At 32.9% G+C, this 23,077-nt stretch overlaps 1 protein-coding gene across 5 annotated transcripts in view; it reads right to left on the reverse strand.

The window, feature by feature from the left end:
• Window positions 1–23,077, reverse strand: part of MDGA2 (MAM domain containing glycosylphosphatidylinositol anchor 2) — an 847,276-nt gene that overhangs the window by 23,472 nt on the left and 800,727 nt on the right. For all 5 annotated transcript variants that reach the window (XR_004666173.3, XR_004666172.3, XM_034937505.3 and 2 more), the window contains one exon: window positions 5,598–5,728. Coding sequence is in view for 3 of the 5 variants with exons in the window: in XM_034937505.3 (XP_034793396.1) it covers window positions 5,598–5,728 (131 nt within the window). In the remaining 2 variants the exon portion in view is untranslated. The remainder of the gene's footprint in view (window positions 1–5,597; window positions 5,729–23,077) is intronic.

Raw genomic sequence — 23,077 nt, forward strand, 5'->3', positions numbered from 1 at the left:
TTATATTTCTGAATTACTTTAATTAAATTTTATAGATTCAAACAGATTCATAAGTGACTCCTAGACTAAGATCTAGAGAGAGCATGTTTTACTTGACATGGTTTCTGTGTGAGTTAGATTAGACAAATATAAAGTGTAGATATTAAATTTAAGTAATGTGCCTTAGCCAAACTTTTAAGCATTTGTAAAAATAAATCTTTGCTGACGTTTTCTAGAATATACAGATGAGAAATTATAAGTGCATTAAAATATGATGTATTTAGCCATAGAAGATGTGATCTTTACACAACAAAAAATCTTATATTTATCTCGAGAATTAAGACTCTCTAGTTTAAAGAGTTAAATTGTCATATTTTTATGAATTTCCATCATTATTTTGACTACTATTACATTACAGAGATAAAACCATTTTCGTTTCCTCTTCAGTACTTCTGAAATGCATTTGGTTTAACTAACTTGAAGAAGGAACTAACAGCATCTAGGTACCCATGGAGAAAATGTGAAAGTTTAGGTCTCCTAAAAGAGGGATAAAATTATGCAAAACCTGTTCCTCCCGCACAATAGCACTATTATTTAAAATTATTTCCCTTAATTGAAGGGACAAGTTTAAAACTGAAATGTTTTCACAGTGTGTTCATGCAACTCCACAAACTTAACATATAAAAAATATTGCCTAATCAGAAAATTAACTTTTGGTAAGTAAATTCAAACAGGAATTCTAAAAAATTAATGTCGATTTCTGTATTAGAATTGTACCTCACAAAATTGTTTCATTAATTGACAGTTTCTTACACACATTATAATGCTTTAAAACATATAAATATAGATGTCAAAATAAAGATATGGATGATGCTATAAAAGTATGTGTCAAATGTAATTTCTCAGCAAGAAAAGAAGAGCTACATGAATCACGAATGTGTAAAAGTAGATGGGGGAATTAAATAATACAATGCACTTCTGATGATTTGCCTTCATTGTTAATGGTGACTTCTGCAAATATTTACAACATAGTTTCTTCCTGACAAAAGGCAAATCACTTCTAATCATTACTGCTAAGGCAAATGCAAAACCCTAAGACTGCAGTTTGAAAATTGACAGTATATGTCACTTTGAAAAACTTCAGGATATAAATATATTTAAAAATAACCATTAGCATTAATAATGTTATCTTTATTTTATCACTGGTTTAGCAAATAATTGAACTATCCTCAACCATTACAAAACAAATTTGAAGAGAGACAGCATAATAGACATAGTGGGTAGCCTTGGCTTTTTCCCTGGGGAAACTACCCAAATATGAACAGTGAGTTTAACTTAACAATACTCTGCCAGTTCATCTTGTGGGACAAATGTCAATTAGTTGTCAACATTTCTAATATTAAATAATAACATGAGAGTCGACTGTTGGGAAAGACAAAGAAATGCATCAAATTGTGAGCTGCAATTGGTAAATGTTTTCAATGGTTAAGTCAGGAGCCACCATTGTGTCCATATAATTGCCCTGGAATGTGGCTTAGAATGCCAGATATGCTACATGAGCATGTAATGTCTACTAATGAGGACAATATTTTCTAGCTTATTATTATTCTTAGTTGGAACATAAGGCAGCATGATGTAAGGAGAGCAGTATAGTCTCTTTTCCAGTCCCTGTTACAGTGTTAAGCATTTGTATCTTAATTTTCTCAAAAATTTCTCAAAACCTGTTTCGAAGTCTTTAAATGAATATGTAAGAGCAGGAGATTTCCAGAATCCCTTTCTCTTAAACTAAGAAAATTTAAAGAGCATCTTGTGTCTCACAATCTAGTTGTATACTTTACCCCTGGAAAACATTTGGAATATACTATGAAAGAAGTAAAGCATTAAAAGGGGATGGTTAAATATTTTCCCTGGTATATGATGTAAAATTCATTGACATTATAAGAATATATCCATTTTGCTTCTTTGGAATTGTTGCCCTAATTTTTCCCAATGTAGCAAAATCTATTTTCATCCCAAGCACTGATCATGCTAAGTTAATTCTAGTAAATGAACCCAACATAAATTTCAATAGAATAAAACTTCTACTTGTCTTGGAAAGTACTACGCAATAATTTTATTTTCAGCTAAGCAAACTAATTGGACACACTCAAACAAAGGACTGTCCAAGTAATTTTATAAAGGATTTATGGATCAAATTAATTTAAAGTCATGCAACTCAAAACAAATAAAGCAGTGTAAATGCTAGTGAAAGAGACTCAAAGTCACTTATATTCTGTGTAAAATTTCAAGAGGTAAAAGTTGTGCCTTCCACTTGAAGTAAATACATCCTCAAATACCAGAAAGTTACATTTGAGTAATATTAAAACTTCTCAAAACTTAATTTATATAGTAATATATTGGTATCATTGTTGTTATCAGGAGTTCCTAGAAGACGTTACATACCAAATAAAGTATTTTTGAGAAGTTTGACAAGTTATAAAAGATTTTTGGGTAAAAAAAATACTTTGTATAAAACAATTCAAAACAAATTTCTCTAAAATGAAATGAGACAAAAACAACAAAAGTGGCATGGGATTATTTAGTTGTGTTTCACGTTTCCTTGAACAATCAAGATTAATGAAATAAAGTCCTTAGCCAATAGACCTAGAAATATGTTGGGAAATGAAAGAGCGTCGATCAAAATGAAAAGATGATTTTATCTATCTTTATTTTCCACTGGTAATTTAAATAGCTTAGAAATGCATCAATTCAAACTATTTACAAATACAGATTGTTGCATTTGTTTCCATGAAAAATAGAGTAACAGGAACAAGGCTATATTTCTACTTTAAATTACCAAATAACTGGGCCAACCTCAGTGTTCAGGATACTAGATATCAGATAATGAAGAAGTGTGATCCCTGGGAAATGGGAGTCAAATAAGGTGAATTCTCTTGACCAATACAAAGTTTATAGGCCATGGTGCAAGTAGAGGAAAAGAAGGTGAAACCTGGTAGAAAATCTGAGTTGAGGAGATGAGAGTTCAAAAAAACAAGGGAAGCTGGAATGTTCAGGGCAGAATACCAGAGAAAAACAGTGGCAGAGAAAAAGAAAGAGAGAGAGAAATAGAGCACTGCAGAGAGTCCTCCTTGAGTATTCAGCAGAGTACTGATGAGGACATGAAATGAGCAATCTACCCAATACTTGGGAAAGAAACAGACGGGTGAATTTGAGTTAATAGTGCCCAGCATTCAGAGGACTGGCAATGGTGACTGTTCCCATCCACCACATGGAAAAACCTCATAATACATGGGACATTTGGTAGACGACTCAGAGTAGTCTTGCCTCCATCATGAAAAATAATTAGCCCTATACCAAACATTACTCTAGTCTCGCCTAAGAAATCTTAAAAGCAACACCTAAAATAATCAAACTCTTCTGAAGTAACTCAACTATCTTCCCTGAAAAAGCTCAAGAATACTTATAAGAATACAAAAATATGCAGCACCTATCAAGGTAACAGTCACAATGTCTGGTACCCAATCAAATTACCAGACTTGTAAAAAAAATAACGAAAACAGTGATCCATTATGAGAAGAAAAATCAATCAACTGAAGCCAACCAAGAACTTATACAGATATTAGCAATAGCAGATAATGATTTAAAATGGTTATTATAACTGGATTTCATATATTCAAAATACTAACTAAAGACATACAAATATTTTTTAAAAGATTCAAATTGAACTTACAGAGATGAAAAATCCAATGACTTAGATGAAAAATACACTGAATAAAATTAAAAATAAATTACACATTGCAGAAGAAACTATTGTTGAATGTGAAGACATAATAAAAACTATCACAAATTAAACATAAATAGAAAAAAATGAAAATGCCTTAATGAGTTGTGTGACACTTTCAAGCAATTTTACGTATGTGTGATTGAAATCTTCAAAGGAGAAGAGGAGAAAAACCTCAAATTTTATGAAAACTATAAATCCACAGATCCAAGAAATTCAGTGAACACAAAGCACATATAGAAGGAAGAAAAATATATCAAAGCACATCACAATACAATTTATAAATACGAATGATAAGGAAAATCTTAAAAGCAAACAGAGAAAAAGTCACATTACATACAGAAGAATAAATTTAAGGCTATCCACAGATTTATTCCTGGAAACAATGCAAACAAGAAGAGTATGGTACGATATCTGAAAAGTTCTAAAAAAAAAACAACAAGGATGCTATAATCAGTGGAAATCTTTCAAAAAATGTGTGGTATATTATGACCTTGGTATTTTTGTTTATTGTGAACTTTGCTGGAATTTTGTGTTGGAGAGGCAGTCATGTGGAAAGTTAAAGTATATCTAGAATAATATCAACTTTTTAGAAAAAAATTGCTTTTTAATGACAATATCAGTATATACATCTTAATATTAAGGTTACTTCTATCAGTAATACTTTGGAATCCTGTCTTCCCAGTTTAATTTAGTTTGATGATATGTTGTCATTCATTTTCACAATTGTATTGTTCTTCATAGAAACAAAATGATTCTTTTATTTTTCAGAATCATATGGGAATAAATCTTTTATATATCTGTAGATAATTAGCTAGTCTTACTCTCTGATTCTTTATCATTGTGAATGACCATGTATTTTTATCATCCTGGTTTGATTTAGAAGTGCAATCTCCAAAGCAATTAGAATGTATAGATTAGATTACAAGAAAAGGTCATTCCACCAATTAAAAACTGGCACGATTTTCTATACCCTTACAACATATGCCATGAAATGCATCAAAAAAAAATCACTAGTAGATTCAATGCTGTAAATATAATGTCATGAAATAGATTTGAATTCTTTTGAAATAAAGCATAGAGCTGTAGAAGATATATGTCATAGACTTTGAAGATATTTTACCATATTTTTAAAATATAAAAATATTTGGATATGTATATATTTATATATGTATATATGTTTATACACATTAAAATCATTAAACAGTATATTAACTCCACTGAAATAGCTTAATGATCTGTTGTCTCTAGCTATCATGGCCAGTGTGGCAGTCTTTACAATTTCTATATCTTTACTGGTAACTCTCTTAGCTAACTCTCTAAGCTTTACTTCTTTTCTATATAGAAACAAAGAAAAATAACTTATTTAAAGTCATCTTAATTTTAATAATCACTGATCAATTACTGATATGGCATTAAATCAGAAGGAACCTTTTGTTATAAGTATCCAAAATTTAATCAAGAAAAATTCAAACAGATTGAGAATTGATTACCAAGTTCCATTATTATAGAAACTTATAATAATTTTTTTTTTTCAGGGAGTAAAATATAAGCATGTGATTTTATAGAAATGGATTACATTTTTTCCAGGCAAATCATTTAAATTTTGATAAACCATTATTCAAACCAATTACTTGATGAGTATTAATGAATAAAGGAAAAGCGCATTTATCTTTATAAAACAGCTTTTAGAACTAAAGCAAAACCTAATCATATAATTTTTGTGATGCTTATATCGTGGAATTTCTGAATATTCATATTTTAATATTTGCTCAAGATCCACCTTTAATGTTATGCTCATTTACAGCAATTAATTAGCCAAAATTACTTTTCTTACCTGAAATGAAGTAATTGGGTATATATTAACATGAGCCTCATTCCATCTTTGTCCTTTATTCCCACTTGAAGACCACAGTGGATTCTCTATTGTTGTTTGCCCTTTCAAACGTAGATAAACATTTAAGACACCTAAAAATGACAATAAAATTTTATTTTGCATATTCATTTTCACCTCAAATTTGTTTTTCCTTGACCAAACACTTGTAAACTTTTTAAACTGAAATTTTACAGAACACTCTAGTGTCTTGTCCTCTCTTCTCCTCTCATTTCCTATCTTGCTCTTATGACATTTGACATTTGATCCAAAAGTAACCATGTCCTAATTCCCTAGAACATATGCATGTTGCCTGATATTGCAAAAGGGATTTAAGGATTTTGCAATGGGGAGATTATTCTAGATTATTAGGGTGAGTCCTAAATGCAATTACATATAGCTTTATAAAACAGAGGCAGAGGGAGATTTGATACAGGAAAGAAGGCCATGAGAGATAGAGATGTTACATGGCTGGTTTCCAAGATGGAGGAAGGGGCTACAAGGACTACTGGCAGCTTCTTGAAGCTAGTAAAGGCAAAGGAAAGGGCTTCTTTCCTGGAGCTTCAGAAGAAGTCAGCCCTGCTGACATCTTGATTTTAGGCCCAGAATGTTTTTTTTAGATTTCTGTTCTCCAGAATGATAAGCTAATAAATTTGTGTTGTTTTAGGTCATGAAGTTGGTGATCATTTGTTATTTGTTACAGTAGCAAGAGGAAATTAACATAGCATGTAATCATGTACTGAATAACTTGCTGAGAGTTGGACTCTAATTCTGTCGTCTTATATTATCATTTAGCATCTTATTTTTTCAGTTTGATTTTTACCTGTCTCATTTTTCTTCTAAAAGAGTTATTGGAAAATAAAATGAAGATAGCTTTTATCTCATTATTTGATATCTCTCTTTCAATAGTTTAATGTGCTGTACACAGTAATGATATTAATGATGATAATGATATTAATACAATAAATATATACCAAACACTTACTCCAGATGAGGAATTAATCCTCTCAACAATCCTATGAAGTACTTATTATTATTATCCCCACATTATAGATGAGAAAACTTAGAGGGGTTAAACAATTTGCTCTATGTCATACAGTAAGAAAATAGCACAAGCAGGATTTGAACTCAGGGAGTTTCAGAGTCTTACATCTTAATCACTAGGCAATCAATATTTTACTAGATAATTTTAAAAATCAACTGTATTGAGGCAAAATTTACATGCAATAAAATTCATTCATTTCTATGTGTTCAGGCCAATAATTTTAGACTAATGTCTACTACAATGTTAGTACTTGATCAAGATAAAATCAATGCATCTTGATTGTATCAATGTTCAAGATACAGAACATTTCCATTTCCTCAAACAATTTTCTCACTTTCCTCTGTAGTTTATCTTCCCAGCCACCCTCCCTTTGCTAGATAACTAGTGATCAGGCTTCTATCACTAATCAATGATTTCTTTTATAGAGTGTCATATTAATGGAATTAGGCAGTATATAATTTTTGTGTGTTTGGTGAGTTTCCCTAAGCGTAATATTGATGATATTTATGTTATTGTTTTCTTAGTCATTTTAAATTCAATGTTTAGTTTACTTATGTTTAATGTAGCTATTGATGTGTTTATACTTAAATATACCAACCTGTTGGTTTGCATTTTTTTCTTCTGTTTTTCCTTCTCCCTCTCTCCTTCCATTCCGTTTTATCAGGAACGGATTTTTTTCAGGATTTATAAAAAAATAAAAATTTAAGATTTCAATTTATTTACTCTACTGACTTAACTTTATCTCCTTTTACTATGCGTTAGTGATTATTTTAGAGTTAACAAGATATAACTTCTCAGAGTCTAATTAGAGTCAATATTTTACTTCTTCATATCTACAAGTCATAATTCAAACTTCCTTCAGATGTTCCACTATTACCTTATCCTATTCACTTCACTTTCTATATCTCACTCCACAAATGTAACAACCTTACACAACATTATAATTCATTTATCTGCCCCATTTCTTTAATCAAATATATCTTTTACTTTTGTTTACATTGTAAACCTTACCTTACGGTACTATTTTTTAAGAGCCAGATATGAATATATTTTCTATAAATTATAAGAAGAAAGGAAATATGGCGTTTCAATTTCCACTTATTTCCATTTCTGGTGGTTTACATTTCTACCTGTAGATCTGAGTTACAATCTGGCACCCATGGCCCAAAGGGCATCCCTTAGCATTTTTTGCAGTGGTGAGCTTCTAGGGACAATATTTCTCTGATTCCTTTAAGTAAAAATATTCTCATTTCTCTCATATTTCTTGTGAGGTTTAGAATTCAGGCGGGTTTTTTTTTCCCCGCATATTAAAGGTGTTCCATTATCTTCTGCATGCTATTTCTAATGTGAAGTAAACCATCATTTATTTTTGTTTGTCTTGTATATAGTATGCTTTTCTTTCTCTCTCAGGCTGCTTTAGAGAATTTCTGTCTTTGGTTTGCAGTAGTTGATTGTGATGAATGTAAATACGATTTTCTTTAGATTCATCTTGCTCAGGGTTATGCTGAGTTTCTTCTAAGTCTTTTCCATTAATTCTTTTTAAAATTTGTTTTATTTTATCTTATTCTTTTTTTAAGACATGGGGTCTTGCTCTGTCACCCAGACTGGTGAGCAGTGGTGCCATGGCACCTCACAGCAGCCTCAAACTCCTGGGCTCAAGGGATCTTCCCACCTCAGCTTCCTAAGTAGCTAGTACTACAGGGGCACCCCAACATGCCTAGCTAATTTATTTATCTTTTTTTATGAATGGGGTCTCTCCATCTTACTCAGGTAGATCTCCAACTGAGTTCAAGCAATCCTCCTGCTTTGGCTTCCCAAAGTTTTTGGGATTACAGACTTGAGTTACCACGCCTGGTCCCATTATTTCTAACAATATTTTCTGCCACATGTCTCTTTCCTCTCTTTTGCACAATTAACTTATATATAAATCCTTAAATATATATGTATATTAAAGTACATATATAAAAAAGTACTTATATATAATGTAACTTGATATTCTTGTATAGGTCATTATGGCTCTGTTTATTTTTCTTCAATATTTTCCCCTATTTTCTCAAATTGGAAAATTTTCTTTGTCTTCAAGTTCACTTTTTTTTTTCTGTCATCTCCAGTCTTCTGTTAAGCCCACCCAGTAAATTTTTTTGTTTATTGTACTTTGTAGTATAATTCTTATTTAGTCCTAGTCCTTTAGTATAGTTTCTCTTTCTCTGCTGAACTTCTTTATCCATTCACGCATTTTATTTCCTTTGATTCAGCACATTCTGTTATTTCACGGAACAAATTTATAATACTTTTTTTCTTTTCTTTTCTTTTTTTTTTTTTTTTGAGACGGAGTCTCGCTCTGTCTCCCAGGCTGAAGTGCAGTGGCGCGATCTCGGCTCACTGAAAGCTCCACCTCCCAGGTTCACGCCATTCTCCTGCCTCAGCCTCCCGAGTAGCTGGGACTACAGGCGCCTGTTACCACACCCGGCTAATTTTTTGTATTTTTAGTAGAGATGGGGTTTCACAGTGTTAGCCAGAATGGTCTCGATCTCCCGACCTCGTGATCCACCAGCCTTGGCCTCTCAAAGTGCTGGGATTACAGGCATGAGCCACCGTGCCCGGCCTATAATACCTTCTTTAAAGCCTCTATCTGCTAAGTCCAAAGTCTAACTTTCTTAAGTTTGGTTTCTATGAACTGATGTTAACTTTTTATGGCTATGAATCATATATTCTATTTATTTGTATATCTAGTGACTTTCAGTGAGTAATGGGCATTGTAGATAGAACATTATAGAGACTCTTCAGCTGTAATCTTTCTCAGAAGGCTATTGGCTCCTGTTATAGCAAAATGTTCAGTTATAAATTGACCACGCTGAACTTGTATAGGCTTGGTTTTCCACTACTAATGCAGATCTGTGAAAAGCCAAAATTGTTGCCCTAAATTCTCTAACTTTATGGGACTCAATCTCTAAATCTGTCTTACCTATGAATCTTATTGGGGCTTGCATTTAGGCTGTTTTAGATAATGTCTAGAGAAGGCCTTTCTCCCAAGTATGATTCTAGCGTTTCTGGTTTCATTGTGCTGCCAGGGGTTTTATGAGATCTCTACACTCTCATGACGTTTCATGGCTGAGACTTCAATATTCCATGCTGCTCTCCTCTCAGGTCTCCTTGCTCTCCCCACCTTTGTTGTGCTGTCAATCTCACAAAGGTTGCTGTATTATAAGTCTTGGTTTTTCTAGTTTTCTACATGTACAGTCTAGCCTTCAGCAAATAGTCATGAGGGAACCCCATACAGACTTCTGGATTCAACCCTGCATATCTTTTTTCTTTCTGTTACCCTGACCCACAGATTCCAATGACATCAATTGTACAGTACACTAATCTTTGTTTCCTGACTGACTGGGATCTTCACATTCTGCTTGAATTTCTGGGATCTGTGGCAAGGTCAGGAAATTTTCCTCAGGCAGAGAACTTGACTGTCATGGAGATCACTCCATTAGTTTCTCTTTTCTCATCCATTGCAGTCCTACCCTGTTTTTTGGTCTATTCTCTAAAAAATGGTTTCTAATATATTTTGCCCATTTTTATGCTTGTTTAGGGCAACAGGACTTATCTGATATCATTTACTACTCCTTGGCCTTAAGATGATCTCATTTTGATTACAGATAATGATATAAATTAGTAATATGTTAATATATACGCTTCACAATATACATATAAACTTTACATATAATGTAGTATATAAACTTATTTATATGAATATGCTACATGAATTCTAATGAACAAAAAAGACAATATAACATTATCATTAAATCATTCAGAGGGTAGCCTTCTTAACATTTTGGTGTATGTTGCTTTAGCCTTTAAAAAATATTTACCTGCTTATGTATCGTTATATGATATAGAGTAGCTTATCCTTCAACTTTTTAAAGAAATTTTCTTTAATTATTTACACATAAGACCACATGTATGCATATAATAGAAGTACATAAATATGGGTATCCACTTTTTAAGCAAAAACTGCATTCTTTATATCACAGCTGGATGACTCTGGCTTCATCTCTAAATCTCTCATTCCCTCAACTTCCTCATCAGGCAAATGATAACTAAATGATGATAACTAGCATAAGTTTTTAGTGAGAATTAAAGTATGTAAACCATATATTATTTCTCATATAATCAGCACTACATTTATTATTATATAAAGATATTCAACTAAGGTTTCTCTATTCCTCTATTGATGTGTTAGGTTATATTAATGCATTCCATAATGTTGAACTAATCGTATATTACAGAAATAAAATGTACTTTATAATAGACCACTGACTTTTTATTATAAGGCTGAATCAATTTGCTAGTATTTTATTTTGGAATAATTCATGTATATTTGTCCTTATGGTTCTCCAGTTTTCTTTTTTGGTTTTATCTTTCAGTGTTGCATTTTCACTTTTTGCTTCAAAATTACCTTCTATCATTTTTCCTCTTCAGGGTAAGAAAGAATCTCAAACTCGTCTTCCACAGAACTGACTTTAATTTCCATACCATATTGTTTTTTTCTGTTGTTTTGTTTCCAATGTCACTTTTATTCTGCTATTATACTATTTAAAGTGTATCACTCTTTTGTGACCTCACAGAATTCTCCTTTATCTAGACTTTATCTAGACTTTATCCAGTTCCATCTTTTTCTTGGTCCACTGTTCTCTTATATTCTTTCGTAAAGTTCATATTCTTATATGCTTTGTTAAATATATAAAGCATATGCTGTACACATTTTACTTTCACTTGAAGTAATTCAGTAAATCTTTTTCACCAGTATATGTTTCTTCTACTATGTGCCATGTGAGCCAGTTTTTATTCTATGGAATCTTCATTAGAACCTCATGTTTTTCCTCTCTCCATTTTCTTCCTCTTTATTCATTCTTGAATAATAAGAAGTAATCCTTTGGCATTTTTCACCAGACAATTTTTGAGGCTTCTCTTATACCCTTTCATATAGAGTTTTATTTCTCTTGGGTTGCATGACCTTTTATTTTGATTTAATTGACAGGAAATACATTCAATCAAGAAATGCACTTTTTAAAAAACATTAAAAGAATATTTTTAAGACCTATTATAGTTCGCTAACAAAATAGTGCATACTATATGTCCTTCAGAATTCATGCATTTTAATAAATACATGATTTAGTAAAACATATTAATATCTGTGACTTATCTTTCTTATATCAATAATGATAGAGTATCGTGTCAGTACTGAATATTGTTTCTCACTAAGGGAATTCTGTTTGCCTGTAATTATGTTTATATTTCTTAACATTTTCTTTTTACATATGTAATATAAATTCAAACTTGAGTTATTTCTATTTATGTTTGTTGAATACATAATATGTAAAAAAATATTTTGCCTAGGTTTAAAGAAGCCAGGTGTAAATTATCCCAGAGGTCTTATTAGTTTTGAGAAAAGGCTAAACAAGGTGTATTCAATTGTGGCTAGGTGTTATTTAAAAAGGTAAATTTTACTTGTTTGATAAGAAAAAGACACAAGAACTACAACTGATTGAAATAAATCTTTCAAATATAATTTCAATGTTTTACATATATAGTAATAATTATATGATTATCCCAGTCAGTGAATGCAAACTACTTATTACTGATATATTTTAGAGGTGATGAGAAAAGCAGTGTTAATCAACAAATGATTTTGGAACTTTTCTCCCAGGAAGTTTCTAGTTCTTAAGTTTATAAAAGAGAAATCAGTGCCAAAAGATATTTAAACTTATGTCAAGTCACCTTAGTCAACAAAATTAGAACTTGTGAAATAGAATAAAGCTATTCAAGAGAAGTTAGATTCAGCAAAGCTGATTCAGCACATTATAGTATTATAGTAAAAAAACTCTGAACTGAATATGATGGATTGTGTTAATACTCCTTAAAAGTAAGTTTAAATCCCCAGAGACACTGTGTTCATGCTTTAGTAGACATCAGATACCAAAACATATAAATTTAATCATCTCCAAGGATTTTCAATTTTATAGGATTTTTCAAATTCTATAGTTCTAGAATATAAGTTTGCAGAAGCTAAGCAAAACTCAAACTTTTTCTTTTCCTTAGTTTCTTAATTCTCATCTTTTGGTCACCACTCTCCAAAAATCAGGTGCTAGAGCTTAGAGGACTTTAGTCAGCTCTTATGTTTAAAGACTACAGGCAAAAAGGCTAAATGACACAAGTGCTGTCTTATCTCACGAATAATGGCCAAAACTTTGAGGTTATTCATGGCATTATGCAATAGCCTGATTATTATTTTAATATTATTTAATATATATTATAATATAAACTATAATTTGCATAAATAATATTTATCACTACTGTTAACCTAGTTCTCTTAAGTTCTTAACATAATTTTACTTTTAATTATTGTACTATAAATATGTATTATATATTTTAGATAAATAATTTAAGTATATGTCCTAAAATGTGCATACATATTCCCCATAGAGTCTTGAAATTGCCACATTTACATGAATTAATTTGCAATTTGGTATATTCTGAGGTCTGGAGATCACTTGCATACAAATCGCATTGTTATAATCAGTAACACAGACTTACTGAGTTTCACATTTCATGTAAAATGAGGATGTGCCAAAATCATCCAGCTCTAGGCAAGATCTATGTATATTGATAGGTAATTGCTAGCATCATTTGTTTTATACATACATACAAAGTGAGAAATTATAAAATCATTATTTTCTGCTTGAATAAAAACAGCTGCCCATGTCCATTGATATTTTTTCAACATATAATTGCAGCGCTATCCTAAATGAAAAATGCCAGTTTATTTTCTACAGTTATTACCATTCCTTGTGGTGCACAGGTGAATTTGTACATTAGAGTCCAAAATGTTTTTAAATTATAGCTTTCCTTTCTATTTCTCTGATGTAAGTCAGATCCCTTTCGCTGACCTTTTCCCTCTTTGGTTCTATCACTTTCTCTACTCTTCCATAAGCACAGTATTCTCCATTGTCATACATTGGCTCTGTCCATTTCTCATATTTTTGGCCTTTGTTCTCCACCTCCTATATAATTACCTCTTTTGGAGGATGCTTTATATTTCTTCTCTTCCATAGACACTTTTATTTTAATGTACCCCTCAGTCTTCTCTCCCTTGTTCACCCACGCCATGGGCTTGTCCTACATTTTGATACATATTACTTTCTGACTTTTATTTTATTCAGAAATTTATTACCTCAAAAAGATGATGAACTATTTGATGAATAAAAAACTTTTATCATATTTGTCATTTAATCTCTATAGAATTCTAAACACTAGGATTAGGCACACAGCCTGTGCAATTCATCCTATTGAACAGAAATGAGTGAATTCAAACCTAAGGGTAAAAAAATACCCATTATAATAAATCCTTAATGTCAATGAAATTAGTTTTAAAGTTTGGTACACTGGATGAGAAACAGAAGCAGTTAACTCAATTGCTTACCATCAATTCAATCGATGAAATAATATTGTCTATTAATTATACTGAAAATTAGACTTATATGGTTTGAAGTAGCAGCCTTTCTCAGCTACTGTGTTCTCAGCCTTACTCAGTTCATGTCATTAATTTTGCTTAAACACACTAGATTTTATTACATACATTGTCTAAGGGACCATCATCAATGAAGAATAGAAAAAAAATGAGTTTAGAAGTAGTTAGTGGTTCAAACCTGGATTCTAAAAAGATAAATGTATTAAAGATTACATATAGTTTTACTAGCAGGTCTATAACAAGTACCTGTAAAAAGAGTTTTATTATACATTGTCATAAGTCATGGCTAGATTCTATCCACCTCCTCAATTTTAAATTCATCTCATTTAACAAAGCAGTTACATACGTATACATGTGCCATGCTGGTGCGCTGCACCCACTAACTCGTCATCTAGCATTAGGTATATCTCCCGATGCTATCCCTCCCCCCTCCCCCCACCCCACAACAGTGAAAAGCCAAAGCTAATTAATAGTGTTAAACAGTCCAGTGCTTCCCTAGGGTGAGAGTGGTGGGAGGAGATTGGAGAAAGGGACAGAAAAGTTTTGGAATGCTAGAAATATTGTATGCATTGATGTGAGGGTGGTTAAATGAGTGTATGCATTTGTCAAAACCCATCACACTTCACTTAAAATTTGTACCTTTTGTTATATGTAAATTATTTCTAAATAATGTTGACTTACAAAACTAGAAGTGATGCTTAGTCAATCTAATACTTCAAACATTCTAACTTAACTATTTTGCCTTATTTTTATGTCTTTACATTTTAGTTCTTTACATTTTAGTTCCTATAAGTCTGGTTTTTATTGCTTTCTGTAAAAGGATGTTCTAGACTCCAAATTGAGCATTGTAAACACACAAATACTGACATATCTTGTTTTGTTGTGCTTTGCAGATATTGCTGGTTTTTTTTGTTTTTTGTTTTTTTTTTTACAAATTAAAGCTTTGTTGCAACCCTGTGTCAAAAAAAAAAACAAACAAAAAAACAAAGCAGTTTACTGAATGAATGTCTTCCATCTATAGCATTATTTTCACATTTACAGCATTGGCATTATCAGCATTAACTACAAACAGGACTTCACTGAGAGCATAGACTAATTCTTAACAGAAAGCGTGACTTAATATCAACTATTATCAAACAGCTCACAGTTTGGTAGTTATTCCCTAATATCTAAATGGAGAACACTAAGGAGACTTATCTATCCCCTCAGCCACCTAAGAGTTGTCTTCTTCAAGGAACTTAATTCTGAGAATTTATCAGAATACAAGTACCTTAATATTTTATATTTATTCCACTGAGATTCTCCTAGAGTCAGTGAAATCAAGGCTTTAAAATAATGGCTCCTTATCTTAACATTCTTTCTCATATGGCGTTTAACTCCAAGGGAAAAAAAATCCCAATATGTGAGCTGATTTCCTATTTGAGAATATATTTGATATGTAAGCAAGAATCTTGACATTTTGAATTCTAATCAGAAGAAATACAGTCTTTGACCAAAATGAGAATAAAAATCAAACTCATAAAATCATGCAAAATACCATCTTTGCTTTCTCAATATCTTGTATAAAAATATTTAAGTTCCTAGTTTAAAATCCTTGAATGCCAGCATATCTGTTAGAAAGCATTAATCCATTCTTGCAAAACTCTTGATTAATCCACATGATTATCTCAATAGATGCAGAAAAGGCCTTTGACAAAATTCAACAACCCTTCATGCTAAAAACTCTCAATCACTTAGGTATTGATGGGACATATCTCAAAATAATAAGAGCTATCTATGAAAAACCCACAGCCAATATCATACTGAATGGGCAAAAACTGGAAGCATTCCCTTTGAAAACTGGCACAAGACAGGGATGCCCTCTCTCACCACTCCTATTCAACATAGTGTTGGAAGTTCTGGCCAGGGCAATTAGGCAGGAGAAGGAAATAAAGGGTATTCAATTAGGAAAAGAGGAAGTCAAATTGTCCCTGTTTGCAGACGACATGATTGTATATCTAGAAAACCCCATTGTCTCAGCCCAAAATCTCCTTAAGCTGATAAGCAACTTCAGCAAAGTCTCAGGATACAAAATCGATGTACAAAAATCACAAGCATTCTTATACACCAATAACAGATGAACAGAGAGCAAAATCATGAGTGAACTCCCATTCACAATTGCTTCAAAGAGAATAAAATACCTAGGAATCCAACTTACAAGGGATGTGAAGGACCTCTTCAAGGAGAACTACAAACCACTGCTCAATGAAATAAAAGAGGATACAAACAAATGGAAGAACATTCCATGCTTATGGGTAGGAAGAATCAATATCATGAAAATGGCCATACTGCCCAAGGTAATTTATAGATTCAATGCCATCCCCATCAAGCTACCAATGACTTTCTTCACAGAATTGGAAAAAACTACTTTAAAGTTCATATGGAACCAAAAAAGAGCCCGCATCACCAAGTCAATCCTAAGCCAAAAGAACAAAGCTGGAGGCATCACGCTACCTGACTTCAAACTATACTACAAGGCTACAGTAACCAAAACAGCATGGTACTGGTACCAAAACAGAGATATAGATCAATGGAACAGAACGGAGCCCTCAGAAATAATGCCACATATCTACAACTATCTGATCTTTGACAAACCTGAGAAAAACAAGCAATGGGGAAAGGATTCCCTATTTAATAAATGGTGCTGGGAAAACTGGCTAGCCATATGTAGAAAGCTGAAACTGGATCCCTTCCTTACACCTTATACAAAAATCAATTCAAGATGGATTAAAGACTTAAACGTTAGACCTAAAACCATAAAAACCCTAGAAGAAAACCTAGGCATTACCATTCAGGACATAGGCTGGGGAAGGACTTCATGTCTAAAACACTGAAAGCAATGGCAACCAAAGCCAAAATTGACAAATGGGATCTAATTAAACTAAAGAGCTTCTGCACAGCAGAAGAAACTACCACCAGAGTGAACAGGCAACCTACAAAATGGGAGAAAATTTTTGCAACCTACTCATCTGACAAAGGGCTAATATCCAGAATCTACAATGAACTCAAACAAATTTACAAGAAAAAAACAAACAACCCCATCAGAAAGTGGGCGAAGGACATGAACAGACACTTCTCAAAAGAAGACATTTATGCAGCCAAAAAACACATGAAAAAATGCTCACCATCACTGGCCATCAGAGAAATGCAAATCAAAACCACAATCACATACCATCTCACACCAGTTAGAATGGCAATCATTAAAAAGTCAGAAAACAACAGGTGCTGGAGAGGATGTGGAGAAATAGGAACACTTTTACACTGTTGGTGGGACTGTAAACTAGTTCAACCATTGTGGAAGTCAGTGTGGCGATTCCTCAGGGATCTAGAACTAGAAATACCATTTGACCCAGCCATCCCATTACTGGGTATATACCCAAAGGACTATAAATCATGCTGCTATAAAGACACATGCACACGTGTGTTTATTGTGGCATTATTCACAATAGCAAAGACTTGGAACCAACCCAAATGTCCAACAATGATAGACTGGATTAAGAAAATGTGGCACATATACACCATGGAATACTATGCAGCCATAAAAAATGATGAGTTCATGTACTTTGTAAGGACATGGATGAAATTGGAAATCATCATTCTCAGTAAACTATCGCAAGAACAAAAAACCAAACACTGCATATTCTCACTCATAGGTGGGAACTGAACAATGAGATCACATGGACACAGGAAGGGGAACATCACACTCTGGGGACTGTTGTGGGGTGGGGGGAGAGGGGAGGTATAGCATTGGGAGATATACCTAATGCTAGATGACGAGTTAGTGGGTGCAGCGCACCAGCATGGCACATGTATACATATGTAACTAACCTGCACATTGTGCACATGTACCCTAAAACTTAAAGTATAATAATAATAAAAAAAGAGAAACTTAATGAGTAGTTAATTTCAGATTCTTTACATTCTTTCTCTACATTAAGTTAGATCATAAGGTGACATACCTGGTCCTTAACATTTCAGCTGAAAACACAAATGTTATTTTATCCTGTATTATGGTTTATCAATATATTAAATTTTTATTTGAACAAGTTTTATATCTTTATCCTTTATATGAATATCTTAGTAAGTAAAGATATTGCTGGTAACATTACTCAAGTGTACTTTTATAATATGCATTTCTCTTTGCATTAATTGTTAAGAATATGTGACACTTTTGCTTTTCTTTTTACTTTAGTTGCCAGAGCATATAGATGAAAATTCAAGTTAAGTCAATAATAAACTTCATCTTCTGTCTGTTTTTTTTTTTTTTTTTACAATCTATAATGCCTTAATGAAACTACCTTCTATTTCCAAACTAAACTGCATACTTTCAATTCCCTTGTTTTGTTATTCTAGTATATCCAGAAGCAAAAGAATCTAGTTTGGTTCATTCTTTAAATCTATTGTGTAAATGTTGTTTCTGAGAATCAAATGTAAATAAATCATGGTTACTGCTCTCAAGGAGTTTACAATTTTACAGAGGTCAGTGTGATAAACATTATGATAGGTATACATATCAGGAGTTTTGGGAACAAAAGGAGCAGAGAAGATAGGAAAGAATTTCAGCATATATCTCTGAATTGCTTTTTTAAGGAAGGTTATGCATGACTTAGATGATTAAATAGGAGAAAAAGTACGTATTCAATTAGATAAACAAATATTTATTAATTTTTTGGGGGGGGTACTTGAATATTTACATGCAGGGCAGGGTGTCATCAGAAGAGACATCATTTCTACTCCTATCAAGCCTACAGTTCAGCAGGACAAAAGAGACAGCCTGTGAAGAGGCTTCAGGCACAAGAGAGCTTTACCCGAAAAACTTCAAGTATGACTGGAACAGACTATGAAGCTACCCCAAGGAAAAGCCAGAGGGGCATATATCCTTGAGGTCCTGTTACTGCTTTTAGAGAAAGATCTTTACCCTGGAAGCTATGGACTTTTTAAAAAAGACAGCAAGAAAATCAGTTAGCAAGCGAAATGCAGTACTACGCACAGATGGGGACTCAAACTGGCCATTATATTCCAAAATGCGTTTCAGAAACCTACAGATTGATGTCCTCATCTCCAACCTCTCCAGCTGTCTCTATATTGTCAATTACTTTGTGCTCCCATTTACCACTCTCGTAAAGCTATCTCCTCTTTGAACATGTACCTCTGTATCTGTTTTGCAGAGAAAATGGAGACTGTTAGGAAGGCAACTTCCATGTCAGCTTGCTGTTATTGCAGCTAGAAATCTATCAGAAGCCATGTTACTATTAATACTGAATTCTTTTTTTTTACCACTTTAGTGGAAATGGCATCAGTTTCTCTCTTAAAGTCTCATTCCCCAGCCAGAGCTCTAAATTCCCATCTAAGCTTACCCTTTTTATTACGTCTTTTTCCTCTTAAAATAAGCCCTTCTACAATCCCACATCTCTATTTATCAGTTCTTTTACAGTCTCCTGCTTCTTCATTAATGAACTCCTTTGCTTTCCTCCTGTTTACTCCATAGTGGAATTAGCTTTCTAGAGACACAACTTTATTGAACCATTCGTATCAAGTACAATGAATGTATTCATAAGTGCCTTAATTTCCTGATATGATATGACCTTTACATTGCACATTCTTTTTTTAAAGAAATGAATGATGCATTTAACTTATTTTTAATACACTTTTGTCATATCTAGTGATCTCCTATGAGATTCTTTTTTTTTTTTTTTTGCAAGAACATTAGAAATTCAGTGGATTCATCGAGAATTGAAATGTCCATTAGTAGTCACAGGAATGCTGAAAGAATCTTTTATTATTATCATGGCCAGATGTTGTATCACTTACATATAAATCAGCAGGTACTTTAAGGATAACATTATAGTTTTCATTTGGAAACATGTTTTTTTCTTCAATCAATTTTGATGAAACATTTAACGAAAAAGAAATTGTACCAGTGTGGCAGAGCTCAACTCAACCTAGGTCCTAGCATGAACACTCTTGGGCATTTCTCTCCCCTTGGGTATGGGCTTGAATTATCAACTCAGTCACATTAAATGGAACCAGACAGACATATGGGATATCACTTCAGGGGTTAGGTTATGAAAAATCCTGGGCATGCATTCTCTCTCTCTTCTTAATGGATTACTTGCTTTGAAGAAAGCCTGCTGCCATGTTATGCGACAGCCCTGTAGAGATGTCCACATGGTGAGGAATTGAGGGAGGCCTCCAATCAACAGCCAGCAAGAAATCAGTATCTATAGTCCAATATCTTAAGGGAGCAAAGCCTGCCAAAAATCAAGCAAGTGGGCTTGGAAGTGTATCCTCCCCAAACTGAGTCTTCAAATTATGGTGGAGTCCTTTTCTGGAAGGACTATAACCTTAGGAGAGACCTTGACCCAAAGGCACTCAGCTGAGCTATACTTGTATTGACCCACAGCAACTGTGAGATAATAAATATTTGTTGTTTTAAGTCACAAAAGTTTGGGGAAATTTGTTATATTGCAAATGATAAGTAATGCAACATATTTAACTTTAGTTCAAAGAGGAATCTCTCTTCTTAGTAGGGTATTGCTCATTTCTGTATCAGATAATTATGAACCTTCTCAATGGTATACCGTCCTTTAGTCACAGTTAAAAGTTCAAGATTTATTTACAATTACTCATGAAGTTATAAATTTAATTAGGCTATTAGAAATTCAGGACAAGGCATCTTTGAATCTGCATTTCCAAAAGAATGACTAAAACTGAAAATACAGTTTGTAAAACCAGTGGCTATAAATGCCTCCTGAGTTTACAGATGAATGAAAGTCTGAAAATAATATATGCAAAGAGGGAATGTTTTAACTACCAGCAGATCTCTCTAATGAACTATCTCATCTAGCTTTAACTGATTACTCAATGTCTGGACCAGGTATTTTTGCCTAGATTTTAGTAAGCAGCATGCCTGCAGCTTGCTGAGAGGAACCCAAGCAATAGACCTGATACCCAGACTGCAACCTTCAGTCTGATGAAGCAAAGAAATGACACAGGGGTCAAAATGTAAATGTTTGCCAAGAAATGGAGAAGTGTCCTCCTAATTTTCCCTTATCCCAAAATAATCAGAATAAAACTAGCAGAACGTCAACTGGACATCCATTGACAATAAAGAAGATAAGACTAACAACTATTAAGTTAAAAGTATATTACAATGATGTATTAAAAGTATTTTTAAAGTATTTTTAAAATTATTTTAAAGTAAAGCCCTAAAATCTAGTCTCATAAATAAGGTGAACATATTTTATGACTTAAAGTAATTCAAAATATTGGTCTTGGAAATATTTATTTAAAAATCAATTAAAATATGTGATCCAATGTAAATTGGAAGAGGAGAAAGAAAGTACATGACACATATCAAAACAAAGAGGAAATAGACTACACATTATTAACAAAAAGGAAGAATTAGAGTAGAGCTAATCCTACATTAGTAATAATATAGTAATCCCACAATAAATAAAATGGCTTGGCAATTATGCGATTTGTTTCCTTTCATTGGTTTTTTAAGTGATTCCCAGTCTAGATTCTGTTTCTGAATGATTTTACCTATTTTTATGTTTATTTTCCTAAATCAACTATCTCATTATGCTTTTTGATTGCAGAAAATCTAATAACTCACACCACTACTAAGTAACTGTCACATACTTAGCTAGGCTTGCAAAATCTTCCAACAAGTGTTCCTGCACAGTAATAAAACAGGCAGACTCTGTCCAGCTTCCCATGTTTGTGTTATGGCTTCACTACTTAGCCATGTTATGGGCATGGTAACTAAAGTCCTTTGTATTTCAATTTTGTTATCTATGAAACAGGATAATGATTTTAATAAGCACAAATGTTGATCGTGAAAATTAAGAGAAATAATCCACAAAGTATCCTAGCCCATGATGAGTACTGCATAAATGTCAACTATTATTTTATTATTGCTATTATTATTGCTATTTCAGATTCAAAGTAACCTAAGATTATGAGTGTCTGCCATCTGGTTGAAGATACTATGTATGTTGCCTAATTTAACTTAAACTACAGCTTTCTGAAATAAGAGTTATTATTCTCATTTTACAGATAAGGAAACCAAGGCTTCAGACATTTTAAGTGATTTCTCTTAAGTATTACAGTGATGAAGTGCTACAGCCAAGTTCCTGCCCAGGTCTCCTGACTTCAAGTTTATAGTAGTTTAACTTCTTAAAAGCTTTCTGGCTGGGCACAATGACTCATGCCTGTTATCCCAGCATTTTGAGAGGCGGAGGTGGGAAGATTGCTTGAGACCAGCCTGGGCAACATAGCAAGAGCCTGTCTCATAAAAAATAAAAATAAAAATAAATTATAAAACAAAACAAAAAAACCCAAGTGCTATCCGTTTAGGCTTGTCAGTATACTGTGAAGAATACTAGTTAATACTGTTGGGTATGAGTCTGAATCCCAGCACAACCATTTACTTGGCAGTTCACACAAACTTCTTGAGGTTCAGTTTTCTCCACGGTAAAAGATGGACAGTGATGTTCACTTTTACAAACTTAATTGAGAGTATTACTTAGCTTAAATAATATGGTGACTGATACATATTATGTGTCCAATTGTATTAGTTTACATCACATATATTTATACTATCATTTTATTAATTTATATAAAGACACTAATGTAATCCTAACTTCTCAAATTTTACTTCCTTATTACCAGTGCTTTAACCCTCCCTGTGCTAATCTCTGCGTATTGAAAACATACCTCTTTTGCATACCAGAGAAATGTTCTCGTTTGTATTGATGCAGTGACTCATTCCTTAACTAGATAAAGATCCACAATCCCTGGTTCAAGCTCTATGGGGTTAGATATACTTCATTA

Source organism: Pan paniscus, chromosome 15, assembly GCF_029289425.2.
Source record: "Pan paniscus chromosome 15, NHGRI_mPanPan1-v2.0_pri, whole genome shotgun sequence".
NCBI lineage: Eukaryota > Metazoa > Chordata > Mammalia > Primates > Hominidae > Pan > Pan paniscus.